This window comes from Dromaius novaehollandiae, chromosome 29, assembly GCF_036370855.1.
Source record: "Dromaius novaehollandiae isolate bDroNov1 chromosome 29, bDroNov1.hap1, whole genome shotgun sequence".
Lineage (NCBI taxonomy): Eukaryota > Metazoa > Chordata > Aves > Casuariiformes > Dromaiidae > Dromaius > Dromaius novaehollandiae.
In genome coordinates, this window is record NC_088126.1 from 1,429,405 (window position 1) to 1,444,887 (window position 15,483).

General features: G+C 63.3%; 1 protein-coding gene across 4 annotated transcripts in view; it reads left to right on the plus strand.

Moving 5' to 3' along the window:
* The window catches only part of ARHGEF11 (Rho guanine nucleotide exchange factor 11), a 32,290-nt gene extending 16,842 nt beyond the window's left edge, over positions 1-15,448 (plus strand). Inside the window, exons 8-41 of one of the 4 annotated variants that reach the window (XM_064498859.1) lie at positions 22-141; positions 585-639; positions 718-812; positions 1,386-1,523; positions 1,711-1,785; positions 2,226-2,327; positions 2,838-2,936; positions 3,622-3,664; positions 4,235-4,331; positions 4,466-4,588; positions 4,941-4,964; positions 5,444-5,588; positions 5,974-6,067; positions 6,615-6,644; positions 7,114-7,243; positions 7,406-7,585; positions 7,821-7,868; positions 8,450-8,637; positions 8,759-8,905; positions 9,430-9,509; positions 9,642-9,767; positions 9,877-9,994; positions 10,388-10,566; positions 10,656-10,731; positions 11,032-11,199; positions 11,501-11,588; positions 11,716-11,817; positions 11,896-11,978; positions 12,084-12,314; positions 12,410-12,727; positions 13,290-13,382; positions 13,828-14,072; positions 14,181-14,367; positions 14,463-15,448. In XM_064498859.1, coding sequence (XP_064354929.1) covers positions 22-141; positions 585-639; positions 718-812; positions 1,386-1,523; positions 1,711-1,785; positions 2,226-2,327; positions 2,838-2,936; positions 3,622-3,664; positions 4,235-4,331; positions 4,466-4,588; positions 4,941-4,964; positions 5,444-5,588; positions 5,974-6,067; positions 6,615-6,644; positions 7,114-7,243; positions 7,406-7,585; positions 7,821-7,868; positions 8,450-8,637; positions 8,759-8,905; positions 9,430-9,509; positions 9,642-9,767; positions 9,877-9,994; positions 10,388-10,566; positions 10,656-10,731; positions 11,032-11,199; positions 11,501-11,588; positions 11,716-11,817; positions 11,896-11,978; positions 12,084-12,314; positions 12,410-12,727; positions 13,290-13,382; positions 13,828-14,072; positions 14,181-14,367; positions 14,463-14,500 — 4,065 coding nt within the window. In that variant the 3' untranslated portion in view covers positions 14,501-15,448. The remainder of the gene's footprint in view (positions 1-21; positions 142-584; positions 640-717; positions 813-1,385; positions 1,524-1,710; positions 1,786-2,225; positions 2,328-2,837; positions 2,937-3,621; positions 3,665-4,234; positions 4,332-4,465; positions 4,589-4,940; positions 4,965-5,443; positions 5,589-5,973; positions 6,068-6,614; positions 6,645-7,113; positions 7,244-7,405; positions 7,586-7,820; positions 7,869-8,449; positions 8,638-8,758; positions 8,906-9,429; positions 9,510-9,641; positions 9,768-9,876; positions 9,995-10,387; positions 10,567-10,655; positions 10,732-11,031; positions 11,200-11,500; positions 11,589-11,715; positions 11,818-11,895; positions 11,979-12,083; positions 12,315-12,409; positions 12,728-13,289; positions 13,383-13,827; positions 14,073-14,180; positions 14,368-14,462) is intronic. The other 3 variants (XM_064498860.1, XM_064498861.1, XM_064498862.1) reach the window with 3 other exon arrangements.
* The last annotated feature ends 35 nt before the right edge of the window (positions 15,449-15,483 follow it).

Below are 15,483 nucleotides of genomic sequence, written 5' to 3' on the forward strand. Positions count from 1 at the left end.
GTGTCTCCTCTCCCCGCTCAGCGCTTCTACGAGGTGTACAGCCGAAACCCCGCCACCGTCGTGGAGGAGCAGATCGAAGGCGCGCGCCGGCGGGTCAGCCAGCTGCAGCTCAAAATCCGACAGGAGACCGGCAGCTCTGTGGTATGTGAAATGTCCCAGAGTAGCACAGGGAACTACCAGAGTTGCTCCAGGTTCAGTTGTCCTGCCACCCTCCGCGTTGAGCCTGGCCTGGTTCTAGCCACAGTGAGGTGACCCTGCTTCCCTCTTGTCACCTGGCCAAGAAAACCCTCCGAGTGCAGCAGGAGCTGCGTGCGGAGGGGCCCGGCCGGCCTTGGGTGCGGATGCCGCGAGCACAGGTGGGATGGAGCGAGCTCAGCAAGGCAGCGCGGCTGCCCGGGATGCCTGCGCTTGGCTTGGGTGACCCGTCTCTCGGTGGGGTCTGCTCAGGAGAAGGAGCTGCTCCTGGTCTCCAAAACTCACTGCAGTTCGTGGGAGCAGTTGTGCCCTGTCCCTTGCTCTGTGCCTGGGTGTCCCCACGTGTTGGGTAATGTCCCGCTGCTCCAACGCACGTCCTTGCGTTCCAGGATTTGGGGCGGCTGAGTGGTGACGCCGGCCTGGCCAATTCCAGGGTGACAGAAGGTGAGTTTTGGTGGTGTTTTGCACCTTTCCCGCTCCCCGACACGTACGGGCTCTCCTACCCGTTTCCACGTGGTTCAGTTTCTTCTCTGTGCCCAGGACGCCTCTCTCTGGACTCTCAGGACGGTGACAGCGGCTTGGAGTCCGGCACAGAGCGGTTCCCCTCCGTGAGCGAGGTAAGAGCGGGCTTACTGCCGCGGAGGGCAGCCCAGGTCTACTTCTGCTGGGCCCTGGGAGGGGGAAGAAAAGCGTAATTTAAAACTGTCTAAATCTAGTCTGGGGTGGATGGAAACTACAGCAAGGCCCAGATGTCGGGGTCTGTGCATCCAGCCCTCACAGGGCCGTTAGGAGTTGAGGGCCTAATTCTGCAATCGTATTTATTTGTTTACCTTCTTAACAAGCTGAATTTCTCGTAATGCGGTCACAGCTCTGAATTTCCTTAGTCTGACATGACGGTATCAGCCCTGAAGCCTTAAGTTCCTAGTTTGTGTTCCTAATCTTAAAGCTCATCTTAGCAAAGCAGAGCATTTCCGATAGCGCTCAAGGGTTTGTGTGGTTTCCAAGTTCCTCGGACCCTTTCAGAAAGTTTCCTTTTATATTCTGTGACCTGGAAACGGCTCTAGAGACAGCCCTGGGTGTCTGTCACCTGGGGGGTGGGAAGTGTCCCCGACTCCGGGGGCTGGCGTGGGGACTGGCTGGCCCCACGCTGCGTCCCCTGACGCCAGCGCCTTCGCCCTTGTGCTGAGCAGATCTCTCTGAACCGGAACTCCCTGCTCTCCGACCACGGTCTGGACAGCCCGCGTACCTCCCCCGTCGTCACCTCCCGAATGTGCCAGCACCATCGCCGGCAGGGCTCCGACACCGCCTTCGCCCCCTCCGCCGAGCAGGTGGGCTGCGGACGGGACGGGACGGGACGGGCGCGTGCCCGGGACGGGCCGTCGGAGGGGCGCGGGCTGGGGTCTCGCTGCCGGGACGGGGAGTCTGGCAGCACTCAGCCACAGCAGTGACGCGGAGTCGCTCAAAGCCGGGGCGCCCGCCGTCGCTGGGATCCTAGCTCTCTGCCGTCTCCCGCAGGGCCTAGACCGGACAGCACAGCCCCTCATCATCGGGCCGGAGGAGGATTACGACCCGGGCTATTTCAATAACGAGGTAACAGCCTCCACGATATCCTTGGCTTTTGTCCCATCTCTGGGGGAGCAGCTGTCCAGGGGCATGGGCCCGGCCTCCCCTTCCACGCGGCTCCCTTCGTTGGCCCGCATGCCCTGGTCCCCCTAAGTGGTGGCATTTAGAAATCCTTCTAAGAAGGAGGCTTCACTTACTGGCCTCATCTGCCACCATGGTCCCTGCCGGTGCAGAGGGCTCTCCCTGGGGACAGCCAGCGCCGCAGCCAGCCCGGAGGGGATGTCCGAGGTCGGGCTGGTTGTGCTGGTTTGAGGGGCGGCTGCCGCGAGTGCTCTGCCGCAGCGAGGAAAGGGCTAAAGGAGCTGAGATTTAGCTGGTGATGAGCTGTGGGGTGGACCTGCTCCGGAGGGGTGAGTGCCTTTCCTTCCTAACTGCTGTGTCCTCCTTTGGGGCTTTCCTCTGCCCAGTGTGACTCCCTCTTCCAAGACCTGGGGAAGCTGAAATCCCGGCCGGCACATCTGGGTGTCTTCTTGCGCTACATCTTCTCCCAGGCCGATCCCAGCCCCCTGGTAAGCGAAGTGCCTGTCGCTGACGGTGGCTGGAGGCACCAAGGAGGGGGGGAATCCAGATGGGCTGGCGTATTTGGTACCTTCTCCTTTGCCCCGGGGGCTCTGGGGCGGTGCGTGTTTGTTGAGCACATCCAGCCGGCGCAGGCTCCATCCTGGGCTCTGCCGCGCCCCACAGCCCCCGTGCCGAGCTCTCGGGATGCTGTGGGGGGCTGAAGTAGCCGCCGCGCAGGGCCCGCTCGCTGCAGTTGCCTGCCGTACGCAGGTTGCCTGCCAGTGGTTTCCACAGCTGTGTGTGCACGTGAGAGGGAAATACAGCGCAGGGTTTCACTTCCTCCCCTCCCTCTCCTGGGCATGGCATGGGTGAGGGTGCTGCCCTCGCCGAGATCCCTTTGATCATTTCCTGTTTCATGTCACTACAGCCACCGCTCTATTAAGTATTTCTCCTTCCTGCTTCTTAATCTTCTTCCTTTTTATCCCCTGCCCATCTTCTCTGTTCTCTCCTCCTTGCAGCTGTTCTACTTATGCACAGATGTTTGCCAGCAGACAACCACGAAGGATTCCCGGATCTTGGGGAAGGATATCTGGAACATCTTCTTGGACAGGAACGCGGTAAGGGCAGGAGTTCGGCTGTGTCTCGGTCGTGAACCTGCATGGGAGTCCCAGCTCCTGCAGGAGATAGGAGGCGGATCAGCTGGAAGGCCAACCAACGTTGCATTTCTGTATGGCATCCTTGCGTGGGGATTCTTTTTTAACAGCGTTTTTGCCATTGACCAGTGCTGTGTTGTGCTGAGATGTGCTAGTACTGCATTGATGCAAGTAGTTGCACTTGCATAACAAATGTACCCGAGCATTGCACAACCGCGGCTGCCTCCGTGCCTGGCAGCTCGATGCAGGCCGGAGAGGAGGCTCCGGGACGTGGGGCGATGGCTGCAGGCTCTCTCGGCACTCCTGGGGCACCTCTTGCCCGGTGCCTCCTCTGCGGGAGCAGGTTTCAGTTATGCTGCTCAGCACGGACACGTGTGTTGGGTGCTGAGATGAGTGCTCCGTTCTTGGAGTGTTTTGATTGATGTGTGAGATTCCTGTTTCTCACCTCTCTGGCTGCAGATGCTGCCAAGTGGCGGTGGTGCCGGAGCATGGGGCACCCTCTGAGCAGCTCTCCTCTGTGCTGGTTTGTGTGCGGCTCCAGCACATGCATCATACCCACCATCCTCCCCCCAGCCACGTTCACCATGTTGTTCTGCAGTGAAAGTGAACGGATGCTGAATTGCTCTTTTGTTCTGTCTTCCCTCCCCAGCCTCTCAGAGTGAAAGTGTCTGAGCAGCTTCTGGCTGAAATCGGTGAGTGAGGCTGTGGCTCTGCCAGAGCCCAGGCAGCGTGTAACAGGGTCTGCCACAACATCCACAGCCACTGTCTGCACGCCAGCACCGCTGGCATCTTCACCTTGAATAAAAACGGTTCGGTAGGATGCCGAAGGACGTCTTCAGGACTTCCCTGAGAGTGGACTATCTGAGAGGGGTCAGGCAGCCCACCCCTCTCCACTCCTCAGCATATTGCCCTACTGGAGAGGGAATGTGTTTAGAATTGGGACTCCTTGGTCTTTTCCCAGCTCTGTCCCAGTTGCCCTGCAGAAGTCTCTTCTTGGAGAGGTCTCTTCTCTACCAGGACAGGGTTTCTAAATCTGCCTATGCAGGATTGGGGAGAGAGTCCCTGCCCAGGGAGGCTAAAACTCCAGCTAGCAAAGAGCGGGGAGCTGAGCTCTGGGAGGGGGAAGGCTAACAGAGAGACCCCTGAGCTCTCCCTGCCTGCCCTGCTCTGCTTGAGGACCTGGGGCTGCCAGAAGATCCTCTGCTCCCTTCCTTGCAAGCCAAGCGTAGTTGGTGGCACTGGCTCTCTTCTCGTGTCCCCAGAGACTCGCCTGCGGTACGGGGACGATGTCCGAGTTGCCCTCTTTGAAGCTCAGGAGATGGTGATGCCCGAGATACAGGAGCAGATCCAGGACTACAGGTAACAGAGCGGCCTGGGCACCCCGCAGAGCTCGACGTGCTCCTCCTCGCGCTGCCGACCGCACGGGGCTCCTCTCACCTGCGAGGAACCGGTGGCCGTGGCTCGTGGCCTGACCCCCGTCTGCCTCTCTGCAGGACAAAGCGGACCATGGGCTTGGGGAGCCTGTACGGGGAGAACGACCTCTTGGACCTGGACGGGGACCCGCAGAAGGAGCGCCAAGTGGCCGAGAAGCAGCTCGCCCAGCTGGGCGACATCCTGTGAGTGCCAGGCTGCGGCGCGGGGAGCTCCTCTCTCCCTGGATTTGGGGGCTAGGACATCGGGAGGGCGTCGGGCATGGGGTCAGCTCAGCTCGTTGATCCTGCTGCCTCCCTGGCTCCACAGATTTGCCTTTGGAGCCAGGAGGGAGAGCCTGGAGCCAGCGCTCGGCGCGACGGCGTGCGGGGCAGAGGAGAGGGCGTTTGCAGGGGGCTCGGAGGGAGGGAGGGAGGGCAGGCTGTGCCCTGCCTGGGATGGCTTCTCCTGGGGTGACTCGGATGACTTCTCCTGGGGTGAGCACAGGAGCCCGTTCCAAACAAGCTCTTCTTTTATTCCCCATCTGTCTCTCTCTAGGTCAAAATATGAAGACGACAGGAGGTGAGTGGCCCCTGGGGCACCGCAGTTGTGCATCCAGATGTAACTGCAATACAGATGTTAGCTGGGGAGGCAACAGGGGGCCCAAGAGTTGTTGCAGGAGCATCCCCTTCCCATGCTGGAGTGCAGCATCCCCTCCCAGTGCCAGACGTATGCCTGTCAGCTGTCAGGGTGGCCCTGGGGAAAGAGCAGGGGTCCTGGTGGCCTGGGCATAGCCCCCTCCTGTCCCCCAGCAGCAGCCAGTCCCTGCTGCTCCAGCTTGCCCTCTCAAACTGTTTCTTGCCTTTCTGTCCTTCTCCCTCCCTCCCTTCTCTCACTTGCCACGTGTCCCTGCCCGGGCATCCTCTCCTTCCTGGGATCAGATGGACCTTCTGTCACTCTGTGGCCCCACAGGATGTCCTGGCCTCCTCCTTTGGTGCCTTTGCCCTGTGGTGTCCTGTCCTGGTGTTCGATCTCCAGCCTCACGCTCTCCTCTCTTCCAGCTCCCCCATGGCCTTTGCCCTCAGCACGTATATGAACCACACAGGCATCCGCAGCCGGGAGCCCCGCTTGGCCAGCACCAGCGAGAAGGCCCAGTCCCTCCCGGACAAGGACAAGTGGCTGCCCTTCTTCCCCAAGACCAAGAAGGTGGGTGGGTTGCTGGCAGCTGTTCCTCTGCCCTGGGACCAGGGCGTTGCCATTCCCTGTCCTAGCTCCTCTGAGACACCCCGGGGGTCTGCAGAGATTCCCAGCTCAACTGCCCCTCGAACAGTCACTTAGCGCTAGGGCGATGCCGTGGTGCCTGCTCCCGGCTGGTAGGAATCCGCAGCAGTGCAGGGGACGGGGTCACCAGCGGAGTCAGGCTGGGGTGGAGGCAGAACTGGATCTGAGCTCCATCCCTTCCCTGTGCGGTCAGCGCCGCTATTCCTGAGCGTTCAGCCAGCGCGGTGAGGGCTGGGGTTGCCCTCAGAGCCCCCGTGGTGTCCACCTAGTAACACGTGGCTTTACCAGTGCTCCCTGTGTGTCCCAACAGAGCAGTAGCACAAAGAAGGACAAGGATGCCATGGAAGACAAGAAGCGCAACCCCATCCTCAAGTACATTGGGAAGCCCAAAATCTCCCAGAGCAGTGAGTATTGGGACGTGCTGCAATGCTGTTTCCACCAGCCTCCCCAGCTGCGTGGAGGAGATCCGCAGCCTTCTGCGTGCCCAGGGCAGCTGAGCAGCCTTTGGCGCCCGTGGGACTCCCCTTGCCTGCGAGCAGGCTCAGCTGGGCTGGGAAATGCCAGTTCCCCCACACTTCTCATCAGCCGCCCTGTGCTCTCGCTCTCCAGCGCTCATTGGAAACCTGTTGTCTCCCAACTGTCCGTGCTCCCAAATGACTCTGAAGGGAGCAGGGGGGAGCTGAGCTCTCCCCAAAATTCCTCCTACGTAACCCTCCTGCGAGCTTACATGCTGCTCTCTGTATTTTAAAAGTGTCACAGACCAGGAGCTCCTGGGGTGGACCGAGGTGGTGGAGCGTGTATGGGTGTCTGGGTACACGTGTGTGTGCACGTTCCTTTCGCTCCCCTTCCGCTTTGAGTTCTCATGGCATTAGCTCACATGTTCCCTCTTTGCCTCCTTTGTTGTTGAAATGCAGGATTGATTTGACATCTCATTTTTGTTTTTCCTTTCAGCATTTCATGTCCCTTTGTCCCCCGTTGAAGGTAAAAGGCCTCTTCTTTTATTTGCCATTCACCTCATGTGCTTAGTTTTGTTTTATCCCCTGCCCCGAGGTACCCAGTGTCGTTGCATCGGGCGTTGGGGCGGGCTTGGAAGGACGCAGCTGGGCCAGCGCAGCCGGCACGCGTGCTGCAGGGTCTGGGCGAAGGGCTCCCCTCGACGGCAGGTCGTTCCAGTCCCGTGCTCGGGTGTCTGGGCACCCACTTGGCACATCTTCCCGAAGAAGGTGGCAGACGGCCTTGAGGAACCCCCCCTTCGTAACCGATAGCGATGCTGCTAGCACCTTTGCTTCCCGCAGCCGCGGCCGGAAGGCGCTTCGAGGGGGAGATGGCAGCGCTGCGGGGCGGGAGGCCGTGCGAGCGTCTCCTCCCGCTCAGGCCTTGTGCCGCGTAGCACAGCGCTGGCCGCTGCAGCCCGGGTCTCACCAGAGTCGCTTTGTTGCCTTCGTCCCAGCAGTCAAACCCGGCAATGTGAGGAACATCATCCAGCACTTTGAGAACAACCAGCATTATGAGGCCCAGGAGCCTGGCGCGCAGCGTCTCTCCACCGGCAGCTTCCCCGAGGACTTGCTGGAGTCAGACAGGTAGGCAGGAGGGGACAGGCCTGGGGGACACACGCAGCCCGTGCTCTCGATGGACTCGCGGCAGCTCCTGGCTGAGGGCCCAGGTTTGCAGACATCCCTGCCCGTCTCTCCGGGCTAAGCCTGACTGTTCTTGGCTTCGTCTCCCTGCCTCGCCTGCCGCAGTTCCCGGTCGGAGGTCAAGCTGGGCCGCTCGGAGAGCTTGAAGGGCCGGGAGGAGATGAAGAAATCTCGGAAAGCAGAAAACGTGCCTCGATCCCGTAGCGACGTGGACATGGATGCCGCAGCCGAGGCTACGAGGCTCCATCAGTCGGCATCGTCTTCCGCTTCCAGCCTGTCCACAAGGTGAGAGCTGCTGACCGAGCCCTGGGCAGGGGCAGCCTGGGTGTGAAGGGTCTTCGAAAGGGAGCTGGGACCCTTTGGTGTCTGCCTTGCCTGGGGTCTGAAAGCTGAACTCCCTGGGTGAATTGCTGCCTCTTGGGCAGGCTTTCGATGAGCCTGTTAGTGCACGGGAGCAGCGGAGGGAGGAGCGGGCAGTCTCTGCTCAGAGCACAAGGCTGACTCTCCGTTCCCTCCCCAGGTCGCTGGAAAATCCCACGCCCCCCTACACGCCGAAGATGGGACGCAGGTGAGTGGCCCAGCCTCTGCCTCTCCCATCCGTACATCGCCGCGCAGGCGAGCCCCGGGCTGGCTGGGGTCTCGGGGCTTGCTGTTTTGCTACAGAGCAGAAGGGCCACTGGAGTGGGGCGTGCGGCCTGCCCGTGGCATCGGGGCCGTGCTCTTGCTGTGGGGCCAGAGGGAGCTCCTTCCATTTGTATCTCCCTAGCTTTTCCCTTCCCACAACTGGGCTTGGACATAACACAGGGGGAAGCGACTGCCAGGGCTGCCAGAGCTGCCTCAGGGAGGGAGTCCCTCCGGCTTGAAGCGGTTCTGCTGTTTAATGTTAGCTCTCCCTCCTCCTAGGGCTAGGGGGCATCTCTGTTCCCTTGTGTCTCACACAGGAGCTTAATGGACGTATATAGATGTCTGCTGGGGGACCTAGTCTTTTAGCTCAAGAGTCAGAGGCTTGTACTTCTTGTGCTGAAGGTCCCGGGTTCAAGCCCAAGTAGGGCCCAGGTAGATATTGGCTGTACTGGGAGCACTGTGGGGTGGGCTCACCGGACCCGTGTGACTGCGGAGTACTCCCACCTCCGCCTTTCATCCTCCCAGGAGCATCGAGTCGCCCAACCTGGGCTTCGGCGTGGACCCCTTCCTCCCTCACCTCTTGGAGGATGACCAGGGCCAGCTCTCAGACCTCGAACCGGAGCTGGACTCTCAGAACTGGCAGCACACGGTCAGCAGGGAGGTGGTGGCCAACCTGCCGCAGAAGGAGATCGACCGCCAGGAGGTGATAAATGGTAAGGAGCACGGACGGCGTCTCCTGCCTCCGGCCGAGAGAGCAGGCATCCTGGCAGGATGCGCGGCGGAACAACGGAGCCCCCTTGGAGACCTGTCTACCCCTGCCTGCCTTTTGCACAGAGCTTTTTGCCACGGAATGGTCTCATCTCCGGATCCTCCGAGTCCTGGACCTCCTCTTCTACCAGCGAATGAAGAAGGAGAGCTTGCTATCCCGGGAAGAGCTGGCGCTCCTCTTCCCCAACCTTCCTGATGTGATAGAAATCCACAGTAAGCCTCTTCCTTCCCTCCTTTCTTGGGCTCTTCCCTGGAAATCCTCCCTCTGCAGCAGGGCCACAGGGGGGTCCACGCAGCCCACGGCTGCCCCTGGGTTCCTGCACAGTGACCAGCCATTTGAACCATCCCTGCCAACGGCATCATACTGTCTTGTTGCTCTGGCTTCCCGTTTTCCTCTCCCGGGAGCTCTCCAGAGTCTGGCTTTTCTGGGACCTGCCAGTGCCCATGTCTGGGTTAACCAGTCTGTACCAGACCTTTGCGTGGTACGCTTTCAGGACAGGCGTTGGTGTCACGTTCTTTGACACGTTGCGTCTGTGACAGCCGTAGTTGAAGCCCAGCCTGACTTATAGCCCCTCCTCCCGGGATCCAAGTTGGAGAGCCAGGAAAGACCTTGCCCTTTAGGCAGGCAACTCGGCATGTGGCTGTTTGCAATCCAGTGTGTGGGTGAATGCTGGGTGGCCCTTGCATCCCATTAAACGTGTCCTTTTTGTCTCTCACATCCTCTTGTCCTTGTTCAGATTCTCTCTCTGAATCCATGAAGAAGCTCCGGGAAGAAGGACCAATCATCAAAGAAATTGGGGATCTCATGCTGTCTCGGGTAAGGTGGGACGGCTGCCCAGAGGGAAGGGTGTGAAAGCACCCCCGGCGGCATCTTCTTGTGCCTCTGGGTGAAGATGGGCCGTGCATTTGGGGTGACTGCTTCAGCCTGGTCCTCCCCTGCTGCCCCTAGTTTGATGGCCTGGCCAAAGAAGAAATCCAGCAGGTCACTGCTGACTTCTGCTCTTACCAATCCATTGCCCTGGAGCTGATCAAAACCAAGCAGCGCAAGGAGAGCCGCTTCCAGATCTTCATGCAGGTTTGTCCCTCTCCTGGGCAGCACTTCTGAGCTGTTCCTCACCCCAGAGCTCTCCTGGCTTCCCCCGATCTCACCTCAGGGCCTTCGCCCTCTCTTCCTTCTGCTCTAGGAAGCAGAAAGCAACCCACAGTGCAGGCGCCTGCAGCTCAAGGACCTGATCATCTCAGAAATGCAGCGCCTGACCAAGTACCCGCTGCTGCTGGAGAATATCCTCAAGCACACCGAGGGTAGGAGCCAGGAGGTGCTCGGAGAGGCACCTTGGCCTGCTCCCAGGAGCCCCCAGTCACGCTCTCCCTGCTTAGCCGTGTGCTCCCATCTCGAGGGCATCCCGTCGAGTGCACTGGCAGAAAGCAATGGCTTTCTAACGCAGGACTCATGCCTCTTCCTCCAGGGCAAAATCTCAGGGCTGCGGGGAGGATGTGTAGCATTTCCAGCAGAAAGAGCCAGGCTGGGTGGGTGCTGGGGGGAAAATCTCCCTCTTGTCTGCAGGGAGCTCTGGGCTGGAGGCTTTTTGTGCCTGGGATGCAGCTGTGAGCATGGGAGCCTGATGCAGCTGGACAGGGACCCACCTCCTTCAGGTCCCGCTGCCTCCTGACCCACACTTTGCTCTCCCGTCCCAGCGGGCACCTCGGAGCACGACAAGCTGTGCCGAGCCCGGGACCAGTGTCGGGACATCCTCAAGTACGTCAATGAGGCGGTGAAGCAAGCAGAGAACCGGCACCGGCTGGAGGGCTACCAGAAACGCCTGGATGCCACCTCGCTGGAGAGGACCAACAACCCTTTGGCTGCTGAATTCAAGGTAGCGCCAGCTCCCAGGCAGCGGCTGGGGGCCAGCGATGGCCTGCCCTGCCCTGGCCCGTGCTCACTGCTGCCCTCCGACTCCCGCAGAGCCTTGACCTCACCTCCCGACGCATGATCCACGAAGGGCCGCTCACCTGGCGCATCAGCAAGGACAAGACTGTGGGTATGAACCTTCCCGCAACTGGGAGAGCCAGGGAGACCTCCCTCTGCAGCCTCAGCGTCCCCTGGGATCTGGGTGTTTGGCCCCAGCCCCAGCAGCCGAGCTGAGGGCACGGCGTTATGGGGACATCCTGGGCCCCTCTTTGCCAGCCAGGGCTGCGGCAGCATGTCGGTGGGGCCGTTGTCCCTCCTTGCTGCCAGGAGTGAGCTGCTGCCTGCCTGCCCTGAGGTTGTGACCATCTCCCTAAGCCCTGAGAGCACTTCCCAGGGCTGAGCCCCGCCTCTGTCTCTCCTCCCACCCCAGATCTGCACGTGCTGCTCCTCGAAGACCTCTTGGTGCTGTTGCAGAAGCAAGACGAGAAGTTGGTGCTGAAATGCCACAGTAAGACGGCACTGGGCTCCTCGGACAACAAGCAGACCTTCAGCCCCGTCCTCAAGCTCAACTCGGTGCTCATCCGCTCTGTGGCAACAGGTAATGGGGGAGACCGGAGAGGGCCAGCGGGGCTGGAGCCGGTGGGGAGGGGATCTGACCTCCCTCGGCATCCTCGGCTGCCTGAGCACCCTGGGCCAGACTGGACAGGCCAGAAGGGCGGTTCATACCCGCCGTGTAAATTGGAGGGAGGCAGGGGCAGGGCCATGTCCTCTGTCACCTCTGCCTGTCCTCTGGCTGTGTCTGCTCACGGCCAGGCTGGTCCAGCCACGTTGGTGGATCGGGTTGAAGTGCCCGTTGTCCCCTGACCTTCCCCATCGTTGTCCCTCTGTCCCCCACGCAGATAAACGAGCCCTCTTCATCATCTGCACGTCGGAGCTGGGACCTCAGATCTACGAGCTGGTGGCGTTGACGTCCTCCGAGAAAAACACGTAAGGTTTAGCCGGGGTGGCGGGGACGGGGCTGGCGCCGAGGGGCAGCGGCAGCGTGTGCCTGGGGAAGGGGCTGCGGCCGGGGTACCGGCCCCGGGGAGCTGACGGCGCTGCCTCGGCCGGGCAGGTGGATGGAGCTGCTGGAGGAGGCGGTGCAGAGCGCCACGAGGAATGCCACCTTCCCCCCCAAGCACAGGACGCCGGAGCCCGCCCCGACGGCACCCTCCAGGTGAGCAGCCCGGCCCTGCTGGGGCCTGGCCCTGTGCGTCCGGCTGCCTCCAGCCTAACTCCTCTCTGTCCTCGGTAGCGTGGTGTTACAAGACCCCGACGTCTCCCCCATCCTGTCCCAACGCAGCAGCTCCGGAGCAGAGGCCGAAGAGAGCTCTTCAGGTGAGCTCCCCCCCCAGCCCCCCCTGCGGCTCGGTTGCCTGCACGGTGCCCCGCTCTTGCGGATGGGCCCGGGCGCGCGTCCGAGCTCTCCCTTGCTCCCCGCAGCCGACGACAATCCCGCCGAGCTCCCGGGCAAGGAGAAGCACCCGGCGCTGCTGGAGGAGCCGGAGGCCGAGAGCAGCGAGGTGGAGGAGGGGGAGGAAGAGCCGCCGGCAGCATCCCTTGCCGCAGAGCCGGCTGACGCTCTGCTCGCCGAGCGCCCGGGTCCCGCCATGCGCCTGGCGCTCCCGGGGCCTGTCTTCGCCGAGGGGCTGGCCGAGGCGGCCTTGGAGGATGGTGAGTGCCCCTGGGCTGGCGCCCGGCTCCGGCGCGTCGGCGGGCAGCGGGCACCGGGGCTGAAGCCCAAACTGCCTCTGTCCCCCCGGTCCCAGTGGAGAACCTGCGGCTCCTGATCCTGCGGCGGCTCCTGCCCTGCCGGGACGCAGAGCCCGAGGACGACCTGACGCCCACGCCGTCCGTCATCGGGGCTGCCGGCCAGGCCTGGGACTCGGTGCTCTCCAGCCAGGACTCGGCCTCCCAGGAGGTGCTGACGGAGCCCCTGGGCCAGGCTGCTCCTGCCGAGGACGCGGCGCCTGGCCCGAGCCACGCGGCGGGTGGTGGGACGGAGCCCGCGCCGGGAGCCAGCAGGGAGGAGACGGGCCCGGCCGCGGCCGCCGAGGAGCCGAGCAGCTACAAAGTTGTCCGAAAAGGTAGGGGCTGCTCGGAGCCTGGCTCAGCTGGATCAGGGCGCGATTCCTGCGCCGGGCATGGCGGCGGCGGACGTCCTCCTGCACCGTCCCTGCTGCCCTGCAGCTCCCATGGGCCCCCTCCCCTGTCCCTAACCTGCCCCTCGCCGGGGTTCGCGGTCTCCCTGCCTGTGTGAGCTTTGCTGGCGCCGGGGGCTTGTGCAGGGACCAAGGATCACCCCCCCCTCCCTTGTCCACACCCCATGCGTGGCAAGGGGGCCCCCACGGGTGCTGGTAGCACCCTGACCGGTGTTGATGGGTGCTGGTGGTGGGTGCTGGTGCATGCTGGTGGTGGGGTGCTGATGGATGCAGGTTATGGGGTGCTTATGCATGCTGGTGGCAGGGTCCTGGTGGTGGGGTCGCGGTGGTGGGGTGCTGGTGGTGGGGTCCCAGTGGTGGGTGCTGGTGCATACTGGTGGTGGGGTGCTGGTGAACGCTGGTGGTGGGTGCTGATGGGTGCTGGTGGTGGTGGGGCTTGCTCACCCCTTCCCTCTCCTTCCCCCCCCTCTCTTTTTGGGGTGCACAGCCCCGGCGGAGGGTGCTAAGGAGGCCACGCCCTCACCAAGCAGCAGCCAATCAGAAACTGAGCTGCAGGAAGGAGGCGGAGCTAATGTAGATGGTAACGAGACCCCTCCCTCCCCGTTTCCATGAGCCGGGCAGGGGGCTGCGTCCCTGTGTCCCCGTGTCCCCAGGGGCGCCATGGCCCCGTTTCCCACCAGGGCAGGGGGTACCCTCACGTCCCCATCTCCCTTGAGGGGGGTCATGTCCCCAGGGGAGCCGTATCCCTCGGGAGGACGTGTCCCCACGGTGGCCACGTCCCTCGGGAGCACGTGGCCCCATGGCCGAGGCCAGCGAGTGCCGGTGCAGCCCCGGCAGTGGCTGCTGCCTCATCCCCGGGGCTGAGCCGAGCTTCGGGAAGAAGCCGCGGCTGCAAAACAGGCCCGTGGCCAGATCCTGCCACCGAGGGCACAGTCTGCTCCCAGCCTGCCCAGGCCACGGGGATTGGGGAGCCGAAGCCCCCCGGGGCCCGGCCGCGCTGACGCTGCCCCTGCTCCCCGCCGCAGGCAATTACTTCTACGTCAGCATGCCCGCGGGGCCGCCCGAGTCCTGCACCGAGCCCCCGGCCCCCGCGCCGCCCCCCGGCCCCGGCACCCCCCGGGGCTCCCAGCAGCGCGGCGGCGAGGAGCCGGCATGTCCCAGCGCCACCGAGGGGCCCCCGGAGCCCCCCCCGCCCTCCGGCACCGTCCACGATGTCGACCTCATCTTCCGCACCATCGAGCAGCTGACGCTGAAGCTCAACAGGCTGAAGGTGAGCGGGGAAAGCCGGGAGGGAGCCCGGCGGGGCGGCACGCCGGGGGGGGGAGACGGCCCCCAGCCCCGCATCCACCGCTCTGACCTCGGGCTCTTTCTCATCCAGGCTGTAGAAACGGCCCATCGCGAGCTGCTGCGGTCGCTGGGGCAGAGCTCGTCGGCGGAGGCCACCCCGGTCGGGGGCTGCGGCGTGGAGACGGACGCCTGGTCCCAGCAGCCGCCCAGCCCCGAGGGCGACAGCCCGCTGTCCCGCTCCCTCCGGAGCCTGCCGTGCTCCCGGACCGGCATCCCAGGTAAGCGGTGGTGGTGGGCCCCCCCCCCGCCCATGCATCCCCGCGCGGCACCGGGCTCGCCGGCCCCCTCACCCGCTCCTCCCCGTCTCTTCCAGGCTGCAGGGCCCCCCTGGCCGAGGACCCCGCGCTTTAGCGGCAGTGCAGGGGCGTCTGCCCCCAGACTCGCTCGAAGCCGGAGCTGCCTGACGGCCACTCTGGCCCCCCCCCCCGCGCCCCCCTCCCTGGGCCGGGCCGGCAGCGGGAGCCTCGACCGGCCCGCTGGGGGCTTAAACTGGAAGGTGGGAGCAGGCCCGGCGCGCGCAGGGGCGGCGTTCGGAGGACGCGCGCTCGCCCGCGCCGTGGGGCAGGCAGCCGGGACCCCCGTCGCGCCCCACGGCCTCGCAGAGCAGGCGCTTCCCCCCCCCCCCCCCCCAAAACCCCTCGCATGGCAGCCCCGGCTCGGCCCCCTCCGCCCCCGGCCGCGAGAGCTGGATCTAGTCTGTATAAATGCACTTTGTTTTGTTCCTCTCCGTGCTGCGGCCCCCCCGTGCCCCCCCCGCTGACTATAAATATGTATGTATGTGCATCCGTCTTGTAAATAACCACCGCATCTCTGCCCCTGCTGTTGTAAGAAAAAAAAGGCTGTTACCACTAGCCTGCCCTGCCTGCCGGAGGGCAGCCAGCTCCCGGCGCCGGCCGGACCCTGCGCCCGCGTCCCCGGCCCTGCCAGGGGGACCGGCCCCGGGTGTCCCCTTCCCCCGGGCCCTGCTCCCTGCCCGCGGGGCCACCACACGGCCCGGGGGGACAATCAGCCCCGGGGAGGGCTGGCGGCACTGCCGGCACGGCCACGCCGTCTCCTCTCCCCGCGGAGCCGGGGAAAAGGGGCGACGGCAGCGGCGCGTTTCGCCTCTGCCCCCTCCGCCCTTCCCCTGCCGCGTGTAAAGGCAAGGCCAGCGCTGGGGTGTCTGATATATATATTATATATAATAGAGCCAAGACTGACTGGTTGCTGTTCGATGCTGTATAATCTGTTTTATTTTCTTCCTTTCGATGGTAAAGATTTTTTTTTTTAAAGAAAAGGCAAGAAGTGAGCTATTCTTCACCTGCAGGTGTGTGTGTGTGGTTCCTCGAGGGCCG